At 39.3% G+C, this 24,297-nt stretch overlaps 1 protein-coding gene across 2 annotated transcripts in view; it reads right to left on the bottom strand.

Moving 5' to 3' along the window:
• Window positions 1-24,297, bottom strand: part of LOC133630221 (matrix metalloproteinase-16-like) — a 228,238-nt gene that overhangs the window by 5,632 nt on the left and 198,309 nt on the right. For both annotated transcript variants that reach the window (XM_062021678.1, XM_062021679.1), the window contains 2 exons: window positions 21,390-21,505; window positions 2,702-2,983 (listed from right to left, as the gene is read on the bottom strand). In XM_062021678.1, the coding sequence (XP_061877662.1) occupies window positions 2,702-2,983; window positions 21,390-21,505 (398 nt within the window). The remainder of the gene's footprint in view (window positions 1-2,701; window positions 2,984-21,389; window positions 21,506-24,297) is intronic.

Below are 24,297 nucleotides of genomic sequence, written 5' to 3'. Positions count from 1 at the left end.
TTCGATATGTCGCGGTCGTTGGGGTCCATAAAATACCGATTGCGTTATTCCCGAGATATAGAAATCCTTATTTTTTACTATTTTCTTTTTGAAAAAATTATACGCTGTAGCTCGGCTGCCTAAACCTGCTTGGTGGATCGTGCAACCGTGTGACATGACATTGATTGTGTGCCCATGACACAGAATTGCGCGGGTACTATCTACCAGTAGGTGGCCTTGACAACATGCCAAACCATGGCTGGTGCCAATACCTCAGTAGGCTTAATCAGTTCATGCTCACATACTTAGATTGGTCAGATCTAGTCCTAGACTTAAATTGGTCAAATCTAGTCAGACTACATCTGAATGAGCATGAACTGATGAAACCCACTGAGGTATTGGCACCAGCCTCTAAAATAGATCTGACCAGTCTAAGTCTAGGACGAGATCTGACCAATGAAAGTCTATGAGCATGGACTGATGAAGCCTACTGAGGTATTGGCACCAGGCGCTAGACTAGATCTGACCAATCTAAGGCTATGACTAGATCTGACCAATGAAAGTCTATGAGCATGGACTGATGAAGCCTACTGAGGTATTGGCACCAGGCGCTAGACTAGATCTGACCAATCTAAGTCTTAGACTAGACCTGACCAATATAAGTCTATGAGCATGAACTGATGAAGCCTACTGAGGTATTGGCACCAGCCTCTAGACTAGATCTGACCAATTTAAGTCTAAGACTAAATCTGACCAATGAAAGTCTATGAGCATGGACTGATGAAGCCTAGTGAGGTATTGGCACCAGGTACTAGACTAGATCTGACCAATCTAAGTCTTAGACTAGACCTGACCAATATAAGTCTATGAGCATGAACTGATGAAGCCTACTGAGGTATTGGCACCAGCCTCTAGATTAGATCTGACCAATTTAAGTCTAAGACTAGATCTGACCAATGAAAGTCTATGAGCATGGACTGATGAAGCCCACTGAAGTATTGACACCAGGCACTAGACTAGATCTGACCAATCTAAGGCTATGACTAGATCTGACCAATGAAAGTCTATGAGCATGGACTGATGAAGCCTGCTGAGGTATTGGCACTAGGTACTAGACCTGACCAATCTAAGTCTTAGACTAGACCTGACCAATATAAGTCTATGAGCATGAACTGATGAAGCCTACTGAGGTATTGGCACCATGCGCTGGACTAGATCTGACCAATATAAGTCTATGACTAGATCTGACCAATGGAAGTCTATGAGCATGGACTGATAAAGCCTACTGAGGTATTGGCACCAGCCTCTAGACTTGATCTGACCAATTTAAGTCTATGACTAGATCTGACCAATGGAAGTCTATGAGCATGGACTGATGAAGCCTACTGAGGTATCGGCACCAGGCACTAGACTAGATCTGACCAATCTAAGGCTATAACTAGATCTTACCAATGAAAGTCTATGAGCATGGACTGATGAAGCCTACTGAGGTATTGGCACCAGGCGCTGGACTAGATCTGACCAATCTAAGTCTATGCGCATGAACTGATGAAGACTACTTGGATGAGAGGTGAAACGTCTTCTGTGACAAACCGAACAGTCCAGTTGCGATCGATTGAATGCCCTGGGATGACACTGACTTGGATGAATGAGAACCTTCATAGACAAAGGAAGAAGAGTAGACCTAGGACTCAAAAACGAGAGTTTAAGAAGGTAAGCCACTCATATTCTATTTTGCGTCATCAGTTTTGAAGCAATCATGGACCAGGGTGAGAAAAACATCCGAACAATATTTGTATCCACACGGTCTATGCGGGGAAATGGGCTCCGGTTCTTTAGATTACGTCACACCAAAAGGGGACGTTCCAAGTCCACAGTAAGTGGTAGTTAATTATCCATTACTCAAAAACTAATTGATATCATGAGAAATGACGACCAGATTCATTTTGGGAGCAAACAAATACAAAAATAAAACTTGTTAGTGACATTTCAGTCATCTGGATGCTATGGGTTGTTTTAGTGGTTTGTCTTCTTATTCTCTGGTGTACCAGGTGCATATGAAGGGTGTTCATTGCACAGCGCCACCTATTGTAACCACGAGCTACGACCACACACAGTCCCGATACAATGTTTTTAACTTTTTTTTAAAAGAAAATGATATATATATAATGGAACCCCTAACCCCTAACCCTAGGAACCCAGGTTAAGAACCACTGCCCTAACCCCTAATCCTAGGAACAATTTCTTTGTGGCGGTCCAAACGTTTTTGTCACAAATAAATGCCTGTATGGGAAACACTGGTAGAAACCAAAGAAAAACAGGAGCTGTGGACTGAAAATGGTCCACAGTTAGTTTGGACACCCCTCTGAAGTAAGGAATCAGGGACTACTGGAGATGCCCCAAACAGCTGATATGACGAGAGAGTAAGAGAAGAGAGTCCCGCTTAAAGTCCTCCCGCTGATTAAGAGCTGTCCGGCAAAAAAGGATAGGAAAGGAAAGTGACCTCCTCGAGTGTTTAGTGTTTCTGAGGCTCATTCCTCCACAAAGTGACCCCCCTGCTAGTGAAAAGGCCGACTCAGCAGTCAACTTGTCCCAGAGTCGGGCCTTTTCGTGTGTCTGGGGGCCGATTGTCGGGCTTCAAACGTCCACTCCCAAAGACGAGCCCGCGGTCACACCCATTCCTGCATGGAACGTTTGCAGTAAAGTATGTGGCGCGGCGTACCTTTCCTCTTGAACTGCACCACGGTGTAGACCAGCACCAGCAGGCAGAGCGCCAGCACGCAGGGGATGACGATGGCGACCGCCATCACCGTGTTGGCCTCGTCGTCCAGCTCGATCACCAGGTCGTCGTCGCCGCCGGCGGAGGGCGGGCGCGCCGGGTGGACCGGCATCAGGTCGCAGCCCATGAAGTCCTTGAGGATGGAGCGCGGGTAGCCCGGCTCCACCCGGAGGAACTGGTTGTTGAACTTCCAGTACTCCTTTCCCTTGTAGAAGTATGTGAAGCCTGCGTGGCCAAGAGACATCAGGAGTTACCGGACAAAGTTCACAAAGTTAAAGTTAAAGTACCACTGATAGTCACACACACACGAGGTGGCCTAGTGGTTAGAGTGTCCAGACCTGAGATCGGTAGGTCGTGAGTTCAAACCCCGGTCGAGTCATACCAAAGACTATAAAAATGGGAGCCATTACCTCCCTGCTTGGCACTCAGCATCAAGGGTTGGAATTGGGGGTTAAATCACCAAAAATGATTCCCGGGCGTGGCCACCGCTGCTGCTCACTGCTCCCCTCACCTCCCAGGGGGTGGAACAAGGGGATGGGTCAAATGCAGAGAGTAATTTCACCACACCTAAGTTAAAAGTTAAAGTACCAATGATTGTCACACACACACGAGGTGTGGCGAAATTATCCTCTGCATTTCACCCATCCCCTTGTTCCACCCCCTGGGAGGTGAGGGGAGCAGTGAGCAGCAGCGGTGGCCGCGCCCGGGAAACCGTTTTGGTGACTTAACCCCCAATTCCAACCCTTAAAGGGAGGTAATGGGTCCCATTTTTATAATCTTTGGTATGACTCGGCCGGGGTTTGAACTCACGACCTGCTGATCTCAGGGCGGACACTCTAACCACTAGGCCACTGAGTCCATCCATCCATCCATTTTCTACCGCTTGTCCCTTTTTGGGGTCACGGGGGTTCACAAAGTCAAACCACTAAAGTGGACTCTGGTCATATCTAAACTTTTTTCACCATTTTTATTCAATATAATTTTTTCCTGACTTTATTGTCTTTTAAAAAATCCTTCCATTTTCTACTGCTTGTCCCTTTTGGGGTCGCGGGGGGTGCTGGAGCCTATCTCAGCTGCATTCGGGCGGAAGGCGGGGCACACCCCGGACAAGTCGCCACCTCATCACAGTCTTTTAAAAAATGTATTCCTTTATTATTTTGTATTCCATTTTAAACACACACAGGCCTTGAAATTAGGGATGGGCGTATCGCTCTAAGTATGAATGGTATCGATACCAAGATCGGTTTTGGTAGCGGATTGGATCGACGCGTTTGCGGTGACAAACAACTAATGCTAACAATTACAGTTCAACAACAGTGCAGCAATGCATTCTGGGAAGTCAGACGCACTACTTGTAGCTTACCTAGCATGTTTGTCGTCAAGACAAAGACTGGCGAAAAGTTGTGCAACTAAAAAAAAAACATGTCATGATCCCGTATGACAGTTTTGACTTTGTTCGCTATTTTCCTGTATATTTTTGATAATGAAAAATATTGCTCCAACCCTGGGGTTTCAAACGTACAGGCACGTGAACAGGTTTAATCCGGCCTGCGGCCCTCAAGATCAGTTTCGCTAAATATAAAAATAAGCGGAATTTTTGAATGAAAGAAAACTGCAGTTCTAAATGTGTCCACTGGATGTCGCAATAGCAATTCAAGTGTAACATGACAGTGCTTAAAGATGACTTAAGTCAACATGACCATCATCTTTATAGTTAGAGTTCCATGCAGCGCTTGCAATTGGTTGAAAGCACGATGCCCACCCTGAACTCCATTGTAAAAATGTGTGTTTCTACATTTGTTGTTTGTTCTATTTTATTTGATGCTTCAGTCTAGCATTTTTACGTTGGTTAAGTTTGTAGTTATGTTACCTTGATTTTGGCTATGGTGTCATTGTGATAATTGTTTTGTTTATATTGTAACTGTAATAATTGAATATATACATGATTATGTTGTGGCAGTTGCGGATTTCACCAATGCGGCGGTTTGAGGAAAGACTCGGTTGCTTTTCTAAACGTTTTTTTTAATGAATTGGCAACATGAGAATGCTAAACAAGAAGTGCTTGAAGTTTAATGGCTTTGTAAAATCAAATTCCAAAAATTCCCGGATTTCCCAGAATTCCAGGTTTTCCGGGACGTTTTCCCATTGAAAATGAATTGGCCATTTTTTAAACTTTCACCATTTCCAAATTTTTCAACCTATTTTTACTATTCAACCTTCAACACATTCCACCATCCTGGAAATTCAAACTACTCCAAAATTCCTAATTTACCAAAACCTTATTTCCACCCTTTTTTCTGGCGTAATACTCCTTCCACATTTTTCAACCCACTTCAACCGTTCCACCGTCAAAACATTCCTCTTAATCAGGACAAAGAACAAAGTTGTTTTTTGAACTGGAAAAATTCCCGGTTTTACAAAAATTCCAGGAATTCCGTAATGCCATTTCTCAATTCAACATGTCACTACTTCAACATTTCTCAACCGATTAGAAACAATTCAACACCAACCATCAACTCATTGGACCACTCAAGTTTTTTTTTTTAACCATTTTCAAAAAAATTCCAGTTTTTCCCGAAATTCCCAATTTTTGCTGAAATTCCCATTTAAATCAATGGGACATTTTTCAAAGTTCCACAACTCCCACATTTTTCATCTGATTCAAACTTTTCCAACTTCAAAACATTCAGCTTGTTCAGGAATTATGTAATTTCCAGGAAGTTCCCATTGAAATGAATGGGACATTTTTCCAAGTTGCACAATTCCCACATTTTTCAACCTATTCAAATCATTCCAACATCAACACATTCCACTCATCCTGGACATTCAAACTACCATTTTTCCACATTCAACAAATTTCCAGGTATTCACGTTTTTTGGTAACCTATTTCCACACTTCTTAAGTTCGACTACTCCTTTCACATTTTTCAACCCATTTCATCGTCAAAACACTCCTCATATTCAGGACAAAAACCAAGTTGGTTAAGGAACTAGAACAATTCCCGGTTTTCCCGAAATTCCAGGAACTTCTCAATTAAAAACTGTTACTAATTTTAAAAGTTCTTAAACGATTTAAACAATTCCAACACCAACCAATTCAGCTCATTCAGGACATTCATGCCCCTAATAATTTTTCCAAAAAAATACAGCTTTTCCCAAAATTCCCACATTTCCAGGAAGTTCCCATTGAAATGAATGGGACATTTTTCCAAGTTGCACAATTCCCACATTTTTCAACCTATTCAAATCATTCCAACATCAACACATTCCACTCATCCTGGACATTCAAACTACCATTTTTCCACATTCAAAAAATTTCCAGGTATTCCTGTTTTTTGGTAACCTATTTCCACACTTCTTAAGTTCGACTACTCATTTTTCAACCCATTTCATCGTCAAAACACTCCTCATATTCAGGACAAAAACCAAGTTGGTTAGGGAACTAGAACAATTCCCGGTTTTCCCGAAATTCCAGGAAATTCTCAATTAAAAACTGTTACTAATTTAAAAAATTCTTAAATGATTTAAACAATTCCAAAACCAACCAATTCAGCTCATTCATGCTCCTAATCATTTTCCAAAAAAAATCCCGCTTTTCCCAAACTTCCCAAATTTCCAGGAAGTTCCCATTGAAATGAATGGGATATTTTTCCAAGTTGCACAATTCCCACATTTTTCAACCTATTCAAACCATCCCAACGTTAAAAAAATTCACTCATCCTGGACATTCAAACTACCATTTGTTTCCACATTTAACAAATTTCCAGGAATTCACGTTTTTTGGTAACCGATTTCCACCTTTCTTAGTTCAACTACTCCTTTCACATTTTTCAACCCATTTCATCGTCAAAACACTCCTCATATTCAGGACAAAAACCAAGTTGGTTAAGGAACTAGAACAATTCCCGGTTTTCCCGAAATTCCAGGAACTTCTCAATTAAAAACTGTTACTAATTAAACATTTCTGTAACGATTTAAACAATTCCAACACCAACCAATTCAGCTCATTCATGCTCCTAATCATTTTCCAAAAAAAATACCGCTTTTCCCAAACTTCCCACATTTCCAGGAAGTTCCCATTGAAATGAATGGGACATTTTTCCAAGTTGCACAATTCCCACATTTTTCAACCTATTCAAACCATTCCAACATCAACACATTCCACTCATCCTGGACATTCAAACTACCATTTTTCCACATTCAACAAATTTCCAGGTATTCACGTTTTTTGGTAACCAATTTCCACCTTTCTTAAGTTCGACTACTCCTTTCACATTTTTCAACCCATTTCATCGTCAAAACACTCCTCATATTCAGGACAAAAACCAAGTTGGTTAAGGAACTAGAACAATTCCCGGTTTTCCCGAAATTCCAGGAAATTCTCAATTAAAAACTGTTACTAATTTAAAAAATTCTTAAACGATTTAAACAATTCCAACACCAACCAATTCAGCTCATTCATGCCCCTAATCATTTTTCCAAAAAAATACCGCTTTTCCCAAAATTCCCACATTTCCAGGAAGTTCCCATTGAAATGAATGGGACATTTTTCCAAGTTGCACAATTCCCACATTTTTCAACCTATTCAAATCATTCCAAGATCAACACATTCCACTCATCCTGGACATTCAAACTACCATTTTTCCACATTCAAAACATTTCCAGGAATTCCTGTTTTTTGGTAACCTATTTCCACACTTCTTAAGTTCGACTACTCATTTTTCAACCCATTTCATCGTCAAAACACTCCTCATATTCAGGACAAAAACCAAGTTGGTTAAGGAACTAGAACAATTCCCGGTTTTCCTGAAATTCCAGGAACTTCTCAATTAAAAACTGTTACTGATTTAAAAAATTCTTAAACGATTTAAACAATTCCAACACCAACCAATTCAGCTCATTCATGCTCCTAATCATTTTCCAAAAAAAATCCCGCTTTTCCCAAACTTCCTAAATTTCCAGGAAGTTCCCATTGAAATGAATGGGATATTTTTCCAAGTTGCACAATTCCCACATTTTTCAACCTATTCAAACCATCCCAACGTTAACAAATTTCACTCATCCTGGACATTCAAACTACCATTTGTTTCCACATTTAACAAATTTCCAGGAATTCTCATTTTTTGGTAACCGATTTCCACCTTTCTTAGTTCAACTACTCCTTTCACATTTTTCAACCCATTTCATCGTCAAAACACTCCTCATATTCAGGACAAAAACCAAGTTGGTTAAGGAACTAGAACAATTCCCGGTTTTCCCGAAATTCCAGGAAATTCTCAATTAAAAACTGTTACTAATTTAAAAAATTCTTAAACGATTTAAACAATTCCAACACCAACCAATTCAGCTCATTCAGGACATTCATGCCCCTAATCATTTTTCCAAAAAAATACCGCTTTTCCCAAAATTCCCACATTTCCAGGAAGTTCCCATTGAAATGAATGGGACATCTTTCCAAGTTGCACAATTCCCACATTTTTCAACCTATTCAAACCATCCCAACGTTAACAAATTTCACTCATCCTGGACATTCAAACTACCATTTGTTTCCACATTTAACAAATTTCCAGGAATTCACGTTTTTTGGTAACCGATTTCCACCTTTCTTAGTTCAACTACTCCTTTCACATTTTTCAACCCATTTCATCGTCAAAACACTCCTCATATTCAGGACAAAAACCAAGTTGGTTAAGGAACTAGAACAATTCCCGGTTTTCCCGAAATTCCAGGAACTTCTCAATTAAAAACTGTTACTAATTTAAAACATTCTTATACGATTTAAACAATTCCAACACCAACCAATTCAGCTCATTCAGGACATTCATGCCCCTAATCATTTTTCCAAAAAAATACCGCTTTTCCAAAAATTCCCACATTTCCAGGAAGTTCCCATTGAAATGAATGGGACATTTTTCCAAGTTGCACACTTCCCACATTTTTCAACCTATTCAAATAATTGTAACATCAACACATTCCACTCATCCTGGACATTCAAACTAACATTTTTCCACATTCAAAACATTTCCAGGAATTCCTGTTTTTTGGTAACCTATTTCCACACTTCTTAAGTTCGACTACTCATTTTTCAACCCATTTCATCGTCAAAACACTCCTCATATTCAGGACAAAAACCAAGTTGGTTAAGGAACTAGAACAATTCCCGGTTTTCCCGAAATTTTAGGAACTCCTCAATTAAAAACTGTTACTAATTTAAAAAATTCTTAATCGATTTAAACAATTCCAACACCAACCAATTCAGCTCATTCATGCTCCTAATCATTTTCCAAAAAAAATCCAGCTTTTCCCATAATTCCCAAATTTCCAGGAAGTTCCCATTGAAATGAATGGGACATCTTTCCAAGTTGCACAATTCCCACATTTTTCAACCTATTCAAACCATTCCAACAACAACACATTCCACTCATCCTGGACATTCAAACTACCATTTTTCCACATTCAAAAAATTTCCAGGTATTCACGTTTTTTGGTAACCAATTTCCACCTTTCTTAAGTTCGACTACTCCTTTCACATTTTTCAACCCATTTCATCGTCAAAACACTCCTTATATTCAGGACAAAAACCAAGTTGGTTAAGGAACTAGAACAATTCCCGGTTTTCACGAAATTCCAGGAAATTCTCAATTAAAAACTGTTACTAATTTAAAAAATTCTTAAACGATTTAAACAATTCCAACACCAACCAATTCAGCTCATTCATGCCCCTAATCATTTTTCCAAAAAAATACCGCTTTTCCCCAAATTCCCACATTTCCAGGAAGTTCCCATTGAAATGAATGGGAAATTTTTCCAAGTTGCACAATTCCCACATTTTTCAACCTATTCAAATCATTCCAACATCAACACATTCCACTCATCCTGGACATTCAAACTGCCATTTTTCCACATTCAAAAAATTTCCAGGAATTCCTGTTTTTTGGTAACCTATTTCCACACTTCTTAAGTTCGACTACTCATTTTTCAACCCATTTCATCGTCAAAACACTCCTCATATTCAGGACAAAAACCAAGTTGGTTAAGGAACTAGAACAATTCCCGGTTTTCCCGAAATTCCAGGAACTTCTCAATTAAAAACTGTTACTAATTTTAAAAATTCTTAATCGATTTAAACAATTCCAACACCAACCAATTCAGCTCATTCATGCTCCTAATCATTTTCCAAAAAAAATCCAGCCTTTCCCAAAATTCCCAAATTTCCAGGAAGTTCCCATTGAAATGAATGGGACATCTTTCCAAGTTGCACAATTCCCACATTTTTCAACCTATTCAAACCATTCCAACAACAACACATTCCACTCATCCTGGACATTCAAACTAACATATTCCCAAATTCCAGTTTTCCTGGAAATTCAAACTCTTCAACATTCAAACTATTCTTACATTCATACTACATTCTGTCAGCATTTCAGTTCAACTTCAGCATTGGAGCATTCGCACGCAATTCCTCCAGGAATTGCCTCATGTAGTACAATGGTGGAATTAAAAGCTCTATTGTCTGCAACATTTTAAACATTTATATCGTACAAACCCTGGTGGAAAACGGTTGAATCGAACAACATTTATTTTTCCAGCGTGTTTATTCAAGCACACACCTCTGAAGTTGCTTAAATATTGAAACAGTTTTAGAAATAGTGAACTGTGTGTGACTTTTAAGTTGAGCCTCTGGAGAACTTGCCAGCAACGTCCTCTCTGGAGATTAATTATAAAAGCTCATTAAAAAAAGAAAAGAAAAAACAGTCAAACCCCGGAGCTAATATCACACTAAAGCACAATAAATGTCATCCAGAAACAAGCCTCCGTGTTCCTCCCCCCCCCCCCCTTCTCTCTTCAGCGAGTGGGCAATTGTCTTTGTGTCGCACAAACAAGAACGTGTTCCTGTTGGATTCCAGCCCCCCGGAGGAAGAATTCACTTGGAAACGTTTTCCCTCTGCGGGATTCTTTGTGGAGAGAGCAATGCAAACCTTGAGTGAATATTTCATTCCATTTGAATGCGAATGAGCTTTGATTTGACGGCAGGGAAAAAAAGTCGGGTCCAAAAACGGCGATGGGAGGAGTTTGTTGTATGTCCTGAGATGTTTAAGTGGACTTCAAACACACCGCGGACCGCGTCCAACTGGGCCGTGACAGCTCGGCTCGCTGTTTATTATTCATGCCTGCTGTTTGCGGGGGAAAATGAGGACGGACGTACTCTAAATGTAAATAGAGTGTGCGAGATAGGAAAGTAAAGTCGGGCCTTGCTTAAAAACGCTGGGCAGGTGACGAGGTTTCTTACCAGCAAGGAAAAACTGTCGGAGTTTTTGCTCATCGTTAAGCCAGCGAACAGTTTTTCTACCTGAGGATTGTGAAATCTTCCGATTTTTTGCAAGCATTGAGCCTCTGTCAATAGCGCTGCGTACCGACCCGCTTATAACGGGCTCATGTAGACCTCTGCGTCTTGGTCCCGGCTGCCTTAAGTACCGTATTTTTCGGACTATAAGGCGCACTTAAAATCCTTTCATTTTCCCAAAACTCGACAGTGCGCCTTACTGTATGTACGGAATAATTCTGGTTGTGCTCACCGACATAATTTTTTTTTTGTTACATGGTGTAATGATAAGTGTGACCAGTAGATGGCAGTCACACATAAGAGATACGTGTAGACTGCGATATGACTCAAGTAAACAACACCAACATGTTATATGTTCCATTGAAAGTATAGAACATCACGTTATCTTTATTCCCAAAATGCTGGTGCTGTGGTTTGGACCTTTCCAGAATGAACCATTTTGTATTTTTGATAGGGGTTTACAGTCTTCATTTACTGTATTTTTCGGACTATAAGGCACACTAAAAATCCTTTCATTTTCCCAAAACTCGACAGTGCACCTTATAATTTTGGTTGTGCTTACCGACCTCAAAGCTATTTTATTTGGTACATGGTGTAATGATAAGTGTGACCAGTAGATGGCAGTCACACATAAGAGATACGTGTAAACTGCAATATGACTCAAATAAACAATATCAAAATGTTATATGTTCCATTGAAAGTATAGAACATCACGTTATCTTTACTCCCAAAATGCTGGTGCTGTGGTTTGGACCTTTCCAGAATGAACCATTTTGTATTTTTGATAGGGGTTTACAGTCTTCATTTACCATATTTTTTGGACTACTAGGCACATTTACCATGAATTGATTAACGTGGACCCCAATTTAAACAAGTTGAAAAACTTATTGGGGTGTTACCATTTAGTGGTCAATTGTACAGAATATGTACTGTACTGTACAATCTACTAATACAAGTCTCAATCAAAAACTTAAAATCCTTTCATTTTCTCAAAACTCGACAGTGCGCCTTATAACCCGGTGTGCCTAATGTACGGAATAATTCTGGTTGTGCTTACCGACATCGAAGCATTTTTTTGTTTTTGTTTTTGTTACATGGTGTAATGATAAGTGTGACCAGTAGATGGCTGTCAAACATAAGAGATACGTGTAGACGGCAATATGACTCAAGTAAACAACACCAACATGTTATATGTTCCATTGAAAGTATAGAACATCACGTTATCTTTATTCCCAAAATGCTGGTGCTGTGGTTTGGACCTTTCCAGAATGAACCATTTTGTATTTTTGATAAGGGTTTACAGTCTTCATTTACTGTATTTTTCGGACTATAAGGCACACTTAAAATCCTTTCATTTTCCCAAAACTCGACAGTGCACCTTATAATTTTGGTTGTGCTTACCGACCTCAATGCTATTTTATTTGGTACATGGTGTAATGATAAGTGTGACCAGTAGATGGCAGTCAAACATAAGAGATACGTGTAGACTGCAATATGACTCAAGTAAACAATATCAAAATGTTATATGTTCCATTGAAAGTATAGAACATCACGTTATCTTTACTCCCAAAATACTGGTGCTGTGGTTTGGACCTTTCCAGAATGAACCATTTCGTATTTTTGATAGGGGTTTACAGTCTTCATTTACCGTATTTTTCGGACTATTAGGCACATTTACCATGAATTGATTAACGTGGACCCCGATTTAAACAAGTTGAAAAACGTATTCGGTTGTTACCATTTAGTGGTCAATTGTACGGAATACGTACTGTACTGTGCAATATACTAATAAAAGTCTCAATCAAAAACTTAAAATCCTTTCATTTTCCCAAAACTCGACAGTGCGCCTAATGTAAGAAATCATTCTGGTTGTGCTTACCGACATCGAAGCAATTTTTTGGTTTTTGTTACATGGTGTAATGATAAGTGTGACCAGTAAATGGCAGTCACACATAAGAGATACGTGTCGACTGCGATATGACTCAAGTAAACAACACCAACATGTTATATGTTCCATTGAAAGTATAGAACATCACGTTATCTTTATTCCCAAAATGCTGGTGCTGTGGTTTGGACCTTTCCAGAATGAACCATTTTGTATTTTTGATAGGGGTTTACAGTCTTCATTTACTGTATTTTTCGGACTATAAGGCACACTTAAAATCCTTTCATTTTCCCAAAACTCGACAGTGCACCTTATAATTTTGGTTGTGCTTACCGACCTCAAAGCTATTTTATTTGGTACATGGTGTAATGATAAGTGTGACCAGTAGATGGCAGTCACACATAAGAGATACGTGTAAACTGCAATATGACTCAAATAAACAATATCAAAATGTTATATGTTCCATTGAAAGTATAGAACATCACGTTATCTTTATTCCCAAAATGCTGGTGCTGTGGTTTGGACCTTTCCAGAATGAACCATTTTGTATTTTTGATAGGGGTTTACAGTCTTCATTTACCATATTTTTTGGACTACTAGGCAAATTTACCATGAATTGATTAACGTGGACCCCAATTTAAACAAGTTGAAAAACTTATTGGGGTGTTACCATTTAGTGGTCAATTGTACAGAATATGTACTGTACTGTGCAATCTACTAATACAAGTCTCAATCAAAAACTTAAACTCCTTTCATTTTCTCAAAACTCGACAGTGCGCCTTATAACCCGGTGTGCCTAATGTACGGAATAATTTTGGTTGTGCTTACCGACATCGAAGCATTTTTTTGTTTTTGTTTTTGTTACATGGTGTAATGATAAGTATGACCAGTAGATGGCTGTCAAACATAAGAGATACGTGTAGACGGCAATATGACTCAAGTAAACAACACCAACATGTTATATGTTCCATTGAAAGTATAGAACATCACGTTATCTTTATTCCCAAAATACTGGTGCTGTGGTTTGGACCTTTCCAGAAGGAACCATTTCATATTTTTGATAGGGGTTTACAGTCTTCATTTACCGTATTTTTCGGACTATTAGGCACATTTACCATGAATTGATTAACGTGGACCCCGATTTAAACAAGTTGAAAAACGTATTCGGTTGTTACCATTTAGTGGTCAATTGTACGGAATATGTACTGTACTGTGCAATCTACTAATAAAAGTCTCTATCAAAAACTTAAAATCCTTTCATTTTCCCAAAACTCGACAGTGCGCCTAATGTAAGAAATCATTCTGGTTGTGCTTACCGACATCGAAGCAATTTTTTGGTTTTTGTTACATGGTGTAATGATAAGTGTGACCAGTAGATGGCAGTCACACATAAGAGATACGTGTCGACTGCGATATGACTCAAGTAAACAACACCAACATGTTATATGTTCCATTGAAAGTATAGAACATCACATTATCTTTATTCCCAAAATGCTGGTGCTGTGGTTTGGACCTTTCCAGAATGAACCATTGCGTATTTTTGATAGGGGTTTACAGTCTTCATTTACCGTATTTTTCGGACTATAAGGCACACTTAAAATCCTTTCATTTTCCCAAAACTCGACAGAGCGCCTTATAACCCGGTGCGCCTAATGTAAGAAATAATTCTGGTTGTGCTTACCGACCTCGAAGCAATTTTTTTTTGTTACATGGTGTAATGACAAGTGTAACCAGTAGATGGCAGTCACACATAAGAGATGCGTGTAGACTGCAATATGACTCAAGTAAACAACACCAACATGTTATATGTTCCATTGAAAGTATAGAACATTACACACGGCACTCAAAAATCTATCAAAATGTTTTAGTAGGACTTTGGTAAGCTATGAAGCCGCACCGCTTGATGGATTGTACTGTGCTTCAACATAGGAGTATTATTATGGTGTGTGTATAAGGTAAGACATATTATCTGGCGTTTTGTTTCGCAATATTATGCAAAACAAACTTTTCTTACCTTCTGGTACCTGCTGATGTGTATTTGGGATCTGCATAAGTTCTGAAAATACGCGCGCGTCCGCCTTTGTAGTCCGTGCCGACAACATAGTCGATAAGCTTCTTTTTTTCCTCTATCTTCTTGTTATGGGACATTCATCCTCCACTGTTGCCATTTCTAATATAAAGTAGTGTAAAGTTCTTACTTATATCTGTCAGTAAACTTGCCATGAAGGCGCTAAAACATACCGGTGTAGTGAGTTGACATTATTCACCCAAGGAACTTTAGTTATTATGTCGGACAGTTTTTTATTCGCAATATTATACAAAAGTAACTTTTCATGCATCAAAGTTAGTGTTGGAAAAGGTTCAGACAACCTTGGTATAGCACTTCATATTGTCCTCAAACTTTTACTAGGCTGGAACCCATTGTTCATGTTTACGTTTCCTGTGGAGAAATTTGCTGCAATATACAAACCGTTCTGTTTACGATCCCTGTTCAATGTGGGGGTGGGGGGCACATTTGGCTAAAAAAATTGCGGTTAATCTGAATAAAAATTGTAAAGCACACTAATATTTCCTTACAAATACAACCTTTGAACGTGTCACGTGTTGGCGAATGATTGACAGACACAAACATGCAGTATAGCCAGCAGGACCAAGACATTAAAACAACGTTGGCGAACTTGTTAAGTAACTTAAACCTAACGTTGTCCAACATGCTGTTGGACAACGTTTAATCAATGTCAGGTTCTGACGTTGATTTGAACATTGAAATTTGGTCATTTCCCAACCGATGTTCTACAACACATATACAACGTTGAAACAAAATGCTTTTTACAAACGTTTAATCAATGTCAGGTTGTGACGTTGATCCAACGTTAGACATCAACGTTGTCGCAATTTACAAATGCAACATTGAATTTTGGTCATTTCCCGACCAAAATTCTACAACACAAATACAACGTTGAAACAACGTGATTTTTGACGACGTTTATTCAATGTCAGGTTGTGACGTTAATTTGACCATTGAATTTTGGTCATTTCCCGACCAAAATTCGACAACTCAAATACAAAATTGAAACAACATGCTTTGTTTCAATTCGATGTTTAATCAATGTTGGATTCTGACATTGATTTGATCATTGAAATCAGCTCATTTTGCAACCAAAATTCTACAACACGAATACAACGTTGAAACAACATGCTTTTTGACAACGTTTATTCAATGTCAGGTTGTGACGTTGATTTGACCATTGAAATTTTAGCATTTCCCAACCAAAATTCTACAACACAAAATACAAAATTGAAACATGCTTTTTGACATTGATTTGACCATTGAATTTTGGTCATTTCCCAACCAATATTCTACAACACAAATACAACGTTGAAACAACATGCTTTTTGACAACGTTTAATCAATGTCAGGTTGTGACGTTGATTCGACCATTGAATTTTGGTCACCACAACGTGGATCCAACGTTAGACATCAACGTTGTCGCAATTTACAAATGCTACATTGAATTTTGGTCATTTTCCGACCAAAATTCTACAACACAAATACAACGTTGAAACAACATGCTTTTTGACAACGTTTATTCAATGTCAGGTTGTGACGTTGAATTGACCATTGAAATTTGGTCATTTCCCAACCGATATCCTACAACACAAATACAACGTTGAAACAACATGCTTTTTGATGACGTTTATTCAATGTCAGGTTGTGACGTTGATTCCACCATTGAATTTTGGTCACCACAACGTGGATCCAACGTTAGACATCAACGTTGTCGCAATTTACAAATGCAACATTGAATTTTGGTCATTTCCCGACCAAAATTCTACAACACAAATACAACGTTGAAACAACGTGATTTTTGACGACGTTTATTCAATGTCAGGTTGTGACGTTAATTTGACCATTGAATTTTGGTGATTTCCCGACCAAAATTCGACAACTCAAATACAAAATTGAAACAACATGCTTTGTTTCAATTCGATGTTTAATCAATGTTGGATTCTGACATTGATTTGATCATTGAAATCAGCTCATTTTGCAACCAAAATTCTACAACACGAATACAACGTTGAAACAACATGCTTTTTGACAACGTTTATTCAATGTCAGGTTGTGACGTTGATTTGACCATTGAAATTTTAGCATTTCCCAACCAAAATTCTACAACACAAAATACAAAATTGAAACATGCTTTTTGACATTGATTTGACCATTGAATTTTGGTCATTTCCCAACGAATATTCTACAACACAAATACAACGTTGAAACAACATGCCTTTTTGACAACGTTTAATCAATGTCAGGTTGTGACGTTGATTCGACCATTGAATTTTGGTCACCACAACGTGGATCCAACGTTAGACATCAACGTTGTCGCAATTTACAAATGCTACATTGAATTTTGGTCATTTTCCGACCAAAATTCTACAACACAAATACAACGTTGAAACAACATGCTTTTTGACAACGTTTATTCAATGTCAGGTTGTGACGTTGAATTGACCATTGAAATTTGGTCATTTCCCAACCGATATCCTACAACACAAATACAACGTTGAAACAACATGCTTTTTGATGACGTTTATTCAATGTCAGGTTGTGACGTTGATTCCACCATTGAATTTTGGTCACCACAACGTGGATCCAACGTTAGACATCAACGTTGTCGCAATTTACAAATGCAACATAGAATTTTGGTCATTTTCCGACCAAAATTCTACAATACAAATACAACGTTGAAACAACATGCTTTTTGACAACGTTTATTCAATGTCAGGTTGTGACGTTGAATTGACCATTGAAATTTGGTTATTTCCCAACCAAAATTCCACAACACAAATACAATGTTGAAACAACATGCTTTTTGACGACGTTTATTCAATGTCAGGTTGTGACGTTGATTCGACCATTGAACTTTGGTCACCACAACGTGGATCCAACGTATGACATCAACGTTGTCGCAATTTACAAATGCTACATTGAATTTTGGTCATTTTCCGACCAATATTCCACAACACAAATATAACATTGAAACAACATGCCTTTTTGACAACATTTAATCAATGTCAGGTTGTGATGTTGATTCCACCATTGAATTTTGGTCACCACAACGTGGATCTAACGTTAGACATCAACGTTGTCGCAATTTACAAATGCTACATTGAATTTTGGTCATTTTCCGACCAAAATTCTACAACACAAATACAACGTTGAAACAACATGCTTTTTGACAACGTTTAATCAATGTCAGGTTGTGACGTTGAATTGACCATTGAAATTTGGTCATTTCCCAACCAAAATTCCACAACACAAATACAACGTTGAAACAACATGCTTTTTGACGACGTTTATTCAATGTCAGGTTGTGACGTTGATTCGACCATTGAACTTTGGTCACCACAACGTGGATCCAACGTTAGACATCAACGTTGTCGCAATTTACAAATGCTACATTGAATTTTGGTCATTTTCCGACCAAAATTCTACAACACAAATACAACGTTGAAACAACATGCCTTTTTGACAACGTTTAATCAATGTCAGGTTGTGACGTTGATTTTACCATTGAATTTTGATCACCACAACGTGGATCCAACATTAGACATCAACGTTGTCGCAATTTACAAATGCAACATAGAATTTTGGTCATTTTCCAACCAAAATTCTACAACACAAATACAACATTGAAACAACATGCTTTTTGACAACGTTTATTCAATGTCAGGTTGTGACGTTGAATTGACCATTGAAATTTGGTTATTTCCCAACCAAAATTCCACAACACAAATACAACGTTGAAACAACATGCTTTTTGACGACGTTTATTCAATGTCAGGTTGTGACGTTGATTCGACCATTGAATTTTGGTCACCACAACGTGGATCCAACGTTAGACATCAACGTTGTCGCAATTTACAAATGCTACATTGAATTTTGGTCATTTTCCAACCAAAATTCTACAACACAAATACAACGTTGAAACAACATGCTTTTTGACAACGTTTATTCAATGTCAGGTTGTGACGTTGATTCCACCATTGAATTTTGGTCACCACAACGTGGATCCAACGTTAGACATCAACGTTGTCGCAGTTTACAAATGCAACATTGAATTTTGGTAATTTTCCAACCAAAATTCTACAACACAAATACGTTGAAACAACATGCTTTTTGACAACGTTTATTCAATGTCAGGTTGTGACGTTGATTCGACCATTGAATTTTGGTCATTTTCCAACGAAAATTCTACAACACAAACACAACATTGAAACAACTTGCTGTTTGACAACGTTTATTCAATGTCTGGTTGCGACGTTGATTTGACCATTGAATATTGGTTATTTCCCAACCAATATTCTACAACACAAATACAACGTTGAAACAACATGCTTTATGGCGACGTTTAATCAATGTCAGGTTGTGACGTTGATTCCACCATTGAATATTGGTCACCACAACGTGGATCCAACGTTAGACATCAACGTTGTCGCAGTTTACAAATGCAACATTGAATTTTGGTCATTTTCCAACCAAATACGTTGAAACAACATGCTTTTTGACAACGTTTATTCAATGTCAAGTTGTGACGTTGATTTGACGATTGAATTTTGGTCATTTTCCAACCAATATTCTACAACACAAATACAACGTTGAAACAACATGCTTTATGGCGACGTTTAATCAATGTCAGGTTGTGACGTTAATTTGACCATTGAAATTTGGCGATATTCCAACCAAAATTCTACAACACAAATATGTTGAAACAAAATGCTTTTTGACAACGTTTATTCAATGTCAGGTTGTGACGTTGATTTGACCATTGAATTTTGGTCATTTCCCAACCAATATTCTGCAACTTAAACCTAACGTTAAAACAACAAGCTTTTTGACAACGTTTAATCAATGTTGGATTCTGACGTTGATTTGACCATTGAAATTTGGTGATTTTCCAACCAAAATTCTACAACACAAATACAACGTTGAAACAACATGCTTTTTGACAACGTTTACTCAATGTAGGGTTGTGACGTTGATTCGACCATTGCAATTTGGTCATTTCCCAAACAATATACTACAACACAAATACAACATTGAAACAACATGCTTTTTTGACGACGTTTAATCAATGTCAGCTTCTGACGTTGATTTGACCATTGAAATTTTGGTCATTTTCCTACCAAAATTCTACAACACAAATACGTAGAAAAAACATGGTTTTGACAACGTTTAATCAATGTTGGATTCTGACGTTGATTTGACCATGGAAATGTGGTCATTTCCCAACCGACAACGTTAGACATCAACGTTGGCTCGATTTACAAATGCAACTATTTTGCAACGTTGTTTTCAAAGGCAGTTTTAAAGGACACGAACGTATAATCGACGTTGTATCAATGTCTGGTGCCTGCTGGGTAGATACCATGAGCATGCAAATGAAAAAGGGAGTGGGCCGAGAAGGGAGACAGGCGAAGCTATGGTGGGTTACCGCCAGGACAACATCGCTCCGGGGCGCCCTAATCTGAAACGTGTCAGGAGGCACACACACACACACACACACACACACACACACACACACACACACACACACACACACACACACACACACACACACACACACACACACACACACACACACACACACACACACACACACACACACACACACACACACACACACACACACACACACACACACACACACACACACACACACACACACACACACACACGCGCGCAGCATGGATGCATCCTAAATGATGCCCTGTTATCTGGGTCGATGTTACGAGCGTGTGTGACTCGACACCAACCTGCCTGAGAAATAAATGAATAAATAAAAGGAGCAGGTTGACATGCACGGAAATAAATGTGATGGCGGCGTGCACGCCGACAGCCGCCCTGGCTCCACGCTCGCGTTGATGCACGCCCCCCCGCCTGGAAAAACTGGGCTCGGAGTCTGGCAGCCCCGGTACAGCACAGATGGCCCGAGCGTTCCGCGCCACCTGTCCTGCTTTTTCCGACCCAGGTGCTGCCAGAACCGGGCCCGGACCCACCTGGCTCAACGAGGAAAGGTTTTCTGGTCTTTGAAAGTCACGCCTCCCCCCGCACACGGTCCAGCCTAAAGCGGACTAAGGCGGGCTTGTTTGCGGGCCTGTGGATTAAATGGGCAAAGTTCCCCTGACCTAGTTTCCTGTCCCATCAACAATGTGCTGTATTGGTCCACAAGTGTCACCTGCTACAACACCCTGTCAGATAACTGGGGCGGATTTCAAATCGATAGCAGCCTGATTTGCCTCCTGGAGAGCGAAGCGGCGACCGGCTGAAATCGATGCCGGCTGGCACAGGAGCAGCACTCTGGCTGCCAAATGAGAGTATCGGGAAGGGCAAATCATACCGTTGGCTTTATCGACGAAGGCCCCCTGTGGCGATTGAGGCACACCTCTCCACACAGTGACGGGTTTGGGATAGCCCGGGTCCATGGTTCTCATTTCTTCATTGTAGCGCCAGTACCTGAAAACCAGGTGAAGAAGTAGGAAGAGTAAATGTAGGACACTTTTTTTTTTGGAGTGCAGTCAGATGATACACTTCTTTAATCAGATTACTCACTGAATTGAATATTATTAATCACAGGTAGGGATGTCCGATAATGGCTTTTTGCTGATATCAGATATTCCGATATTGTCCAAAGGGTCATTTGGCCCGACTGTGCGCTGTGTTGACTGCTACCGTTATACATGTGGGAAATGCCGAAAGGAGCAATGGCAGTGCCAGGATTGTGAGTGACTGCTCAAATGTATGTCAGTCACGTTTACATGGACATGGTTTTTCATTCTTTGTAAATATGCTTTTTTCTTTGTAAATATTTTTTTTAAAACTATTTTTGGCACACAAAAATAACAATTGCTTCTGCAACAACCCTCCACACCAAAACTGGGAAAACAGTTGCTTTTTCATTCTTTGTAAATATGTTTTGTTTTGTATTTTTTTTAACAATAAATGTCAGAGTGTTGATCCCTGCAAAAACACACACAACCTACCTCAGAACTAAAGCTTGCTCTCAAAAGAACCTCCTGAGCTGTAAGGTCCCCTCCCCCACACAGGCTCAAGTGGCCACTAACAGCCACATTTTCATAACAAAAGGAGTGTCCACAGGGGGGACTAGGGGTCAAATGACCTCTTGTGGGTTTTCCAGGTAAAAAGGTCAATTGACCCCTCTCTGAGACTGCCAGTGTTTTAAAGGCCTAGTGAAATGACATTTTTTTATTTAAACGGGGATAGCAGATCCATTCTATGTGTCATACTTGATCATTTCGCGATATTGCCATATTTTTGCTGGAAGGATTTAGTAGAGAACATCGACGATAAAGTTCGCAACTTTTGGTCGCTCATAAAAAAAAGCCTTGCCTATACCGGAAGTAGCGTGACGTCACAGGTTGAAGAGCTCCTCACATTTTCCCATTGTTTACAATTCAGCGAGAGAGATTCGGACCAAGAAAGCGACGATTACCCCATTAATTTGAGCGAGGATGAAAGATTCGTGGATGAGGAAAGTGAGAGTGAAGGACTAGAGTGCAGTGCAGGACGTATCTTTTTTTCGCTCTGACCGTAACTTAGGTACAAGGGTTCATTGGATTCCACACTTTCTCCTTTTTCTATTGTGGATCACGGATTTGTATTTTAAACCACCTCGGATACTATATCCTCTTGAAAATGAGAGTCGAGAACGCGAAATGGACATTCACAGTGACTTTTATCTCCACGACAATACATCGGCGAAGCTCTTTAGCTACGGAGCTAACGTGATAGCATCGGGCTTAACTGCAGATAGAAACAAAAGAATTAACCCCTGACTGGAAGGATAGACAGAAAATCAACAGTACTATTAAACCATGGACATGTAACTACACGGTTAATAATTTCCAGCTTGGCGAAGCTTAACAATGCTGTTGCTAACGACGCCATTGAAGCTAACTTAGCAACGGGACCTCACAGAGCTATGATAAAAACATTAGCGCTCCACCTACGCCAGCCAGCCCTCATCTGCTCATCAACACCCGTGCTCACCTGCGTTCCAGCGATCGACGGAAGGACGAAGGACTTCACCCGATCATCCGTGCGGTCGGCGGCTAGCATCGGCTAGCGCGTCTGCTATCCAAGTCAAAGTCCTCCTGGTTGTGTTGCTGCAGCCAGCCGCTAATACATCGATCCCATCTACAACTTTCTTCTTTGCAGTCTCCATTGTTCATTAAACAAATTGCAAAAGATTCACCAACACAGATGTCCAGAATACTGTGGAATTATGCGATGAAAACATAACTTTTTTGTATTGGATTCAATGGGGTACCAATACTTCCGTATCAACGATTGACGTCACGCACATACGTCATCATACATAGACGTTTTCAACCGGAAGTTTAGCGGGAATTTAAAATTGCACTTTATAAGTTAACCCGGCCGTATTGACATGTGTTGCAATGTTAAGATTTCATCATTGATATATAAACTATCAGACTGCGTGGTCGGTAGTAGTGGCTTTCAGTAGGCATTTAATTACAGATACCGATATCAACCGATACCGATATCAACCGATACCGATTTATATACAGTTGTAGAATTAACACATTATTATGCCTAATTTGGACAACCAGGTATGGTGAAGATAAGGTCCTGTAAAATATGTCGATCGAAAGGGGGTGTGACGTTCATATGTTGTCAATATTCAATGTTTTATCCTTCATAGAAAAATGTTGAATTCCATTTTGTTTTTTAAGGCGGTCTGTCATAACGTTTTTAGCATTCAATCAGACATTATTGTGAGGTTTTGTATCAGTGTCCCTAAAAATAGATCCACCGGCCCCTAGACACATTTTTTTCTCTAAATGTGGCCCCCGAGTCAAAATAATTGCCCAGGCCTGCTCTGTATTGAAGCTATTATCATGTACATCTGATGTATGGCACCAAAAGACTTCTAAAGTTTGCGAGTAAACAGATATGATCAAAATACCGTATTTTCCGGACTATATGGCGCATTTAAAATATTACATTTTAAAATCATTTCATTTTCTCAGAACTCGACAGGGCGCCTAATGTACGGAAAAATTCTGGTTGTGCTTACCGACCTCGAAGCAATTTTATTTGGTACATGGTGAATTGATAAGTGTGACCAGAAGATGGCCGTCAAACACAAGAGATACGTGTAGACTGCAATATGACTCAAGTAAACAACACCACCATTTTATATGTTCCATTGAAAATATAGAACATTACACACGGCGCTCAAAAGTCTATCAAAATGTTTTAGT

This window comes from Entelurus aequoreus, linkage group LG15 (assembly GCF_033978785.1).
Source record: "Entelurus aequoreus isolate RoL-2023_Sb linkage group LG15, RoL_Eaeq_v1.1, whole genome shotgun sequence".
NCBI lineage: Eukaryota > Metazoa > Chordata > Actinopteri > Syngnathiformes > Syngnathidae > Entelurus > Entelurus aequoreus.
The sequence above is the reverse complement of the archived record's forward strand: the minus strand, read 5'-3'. Positions and strand labels throughout refer to the sequence as shown.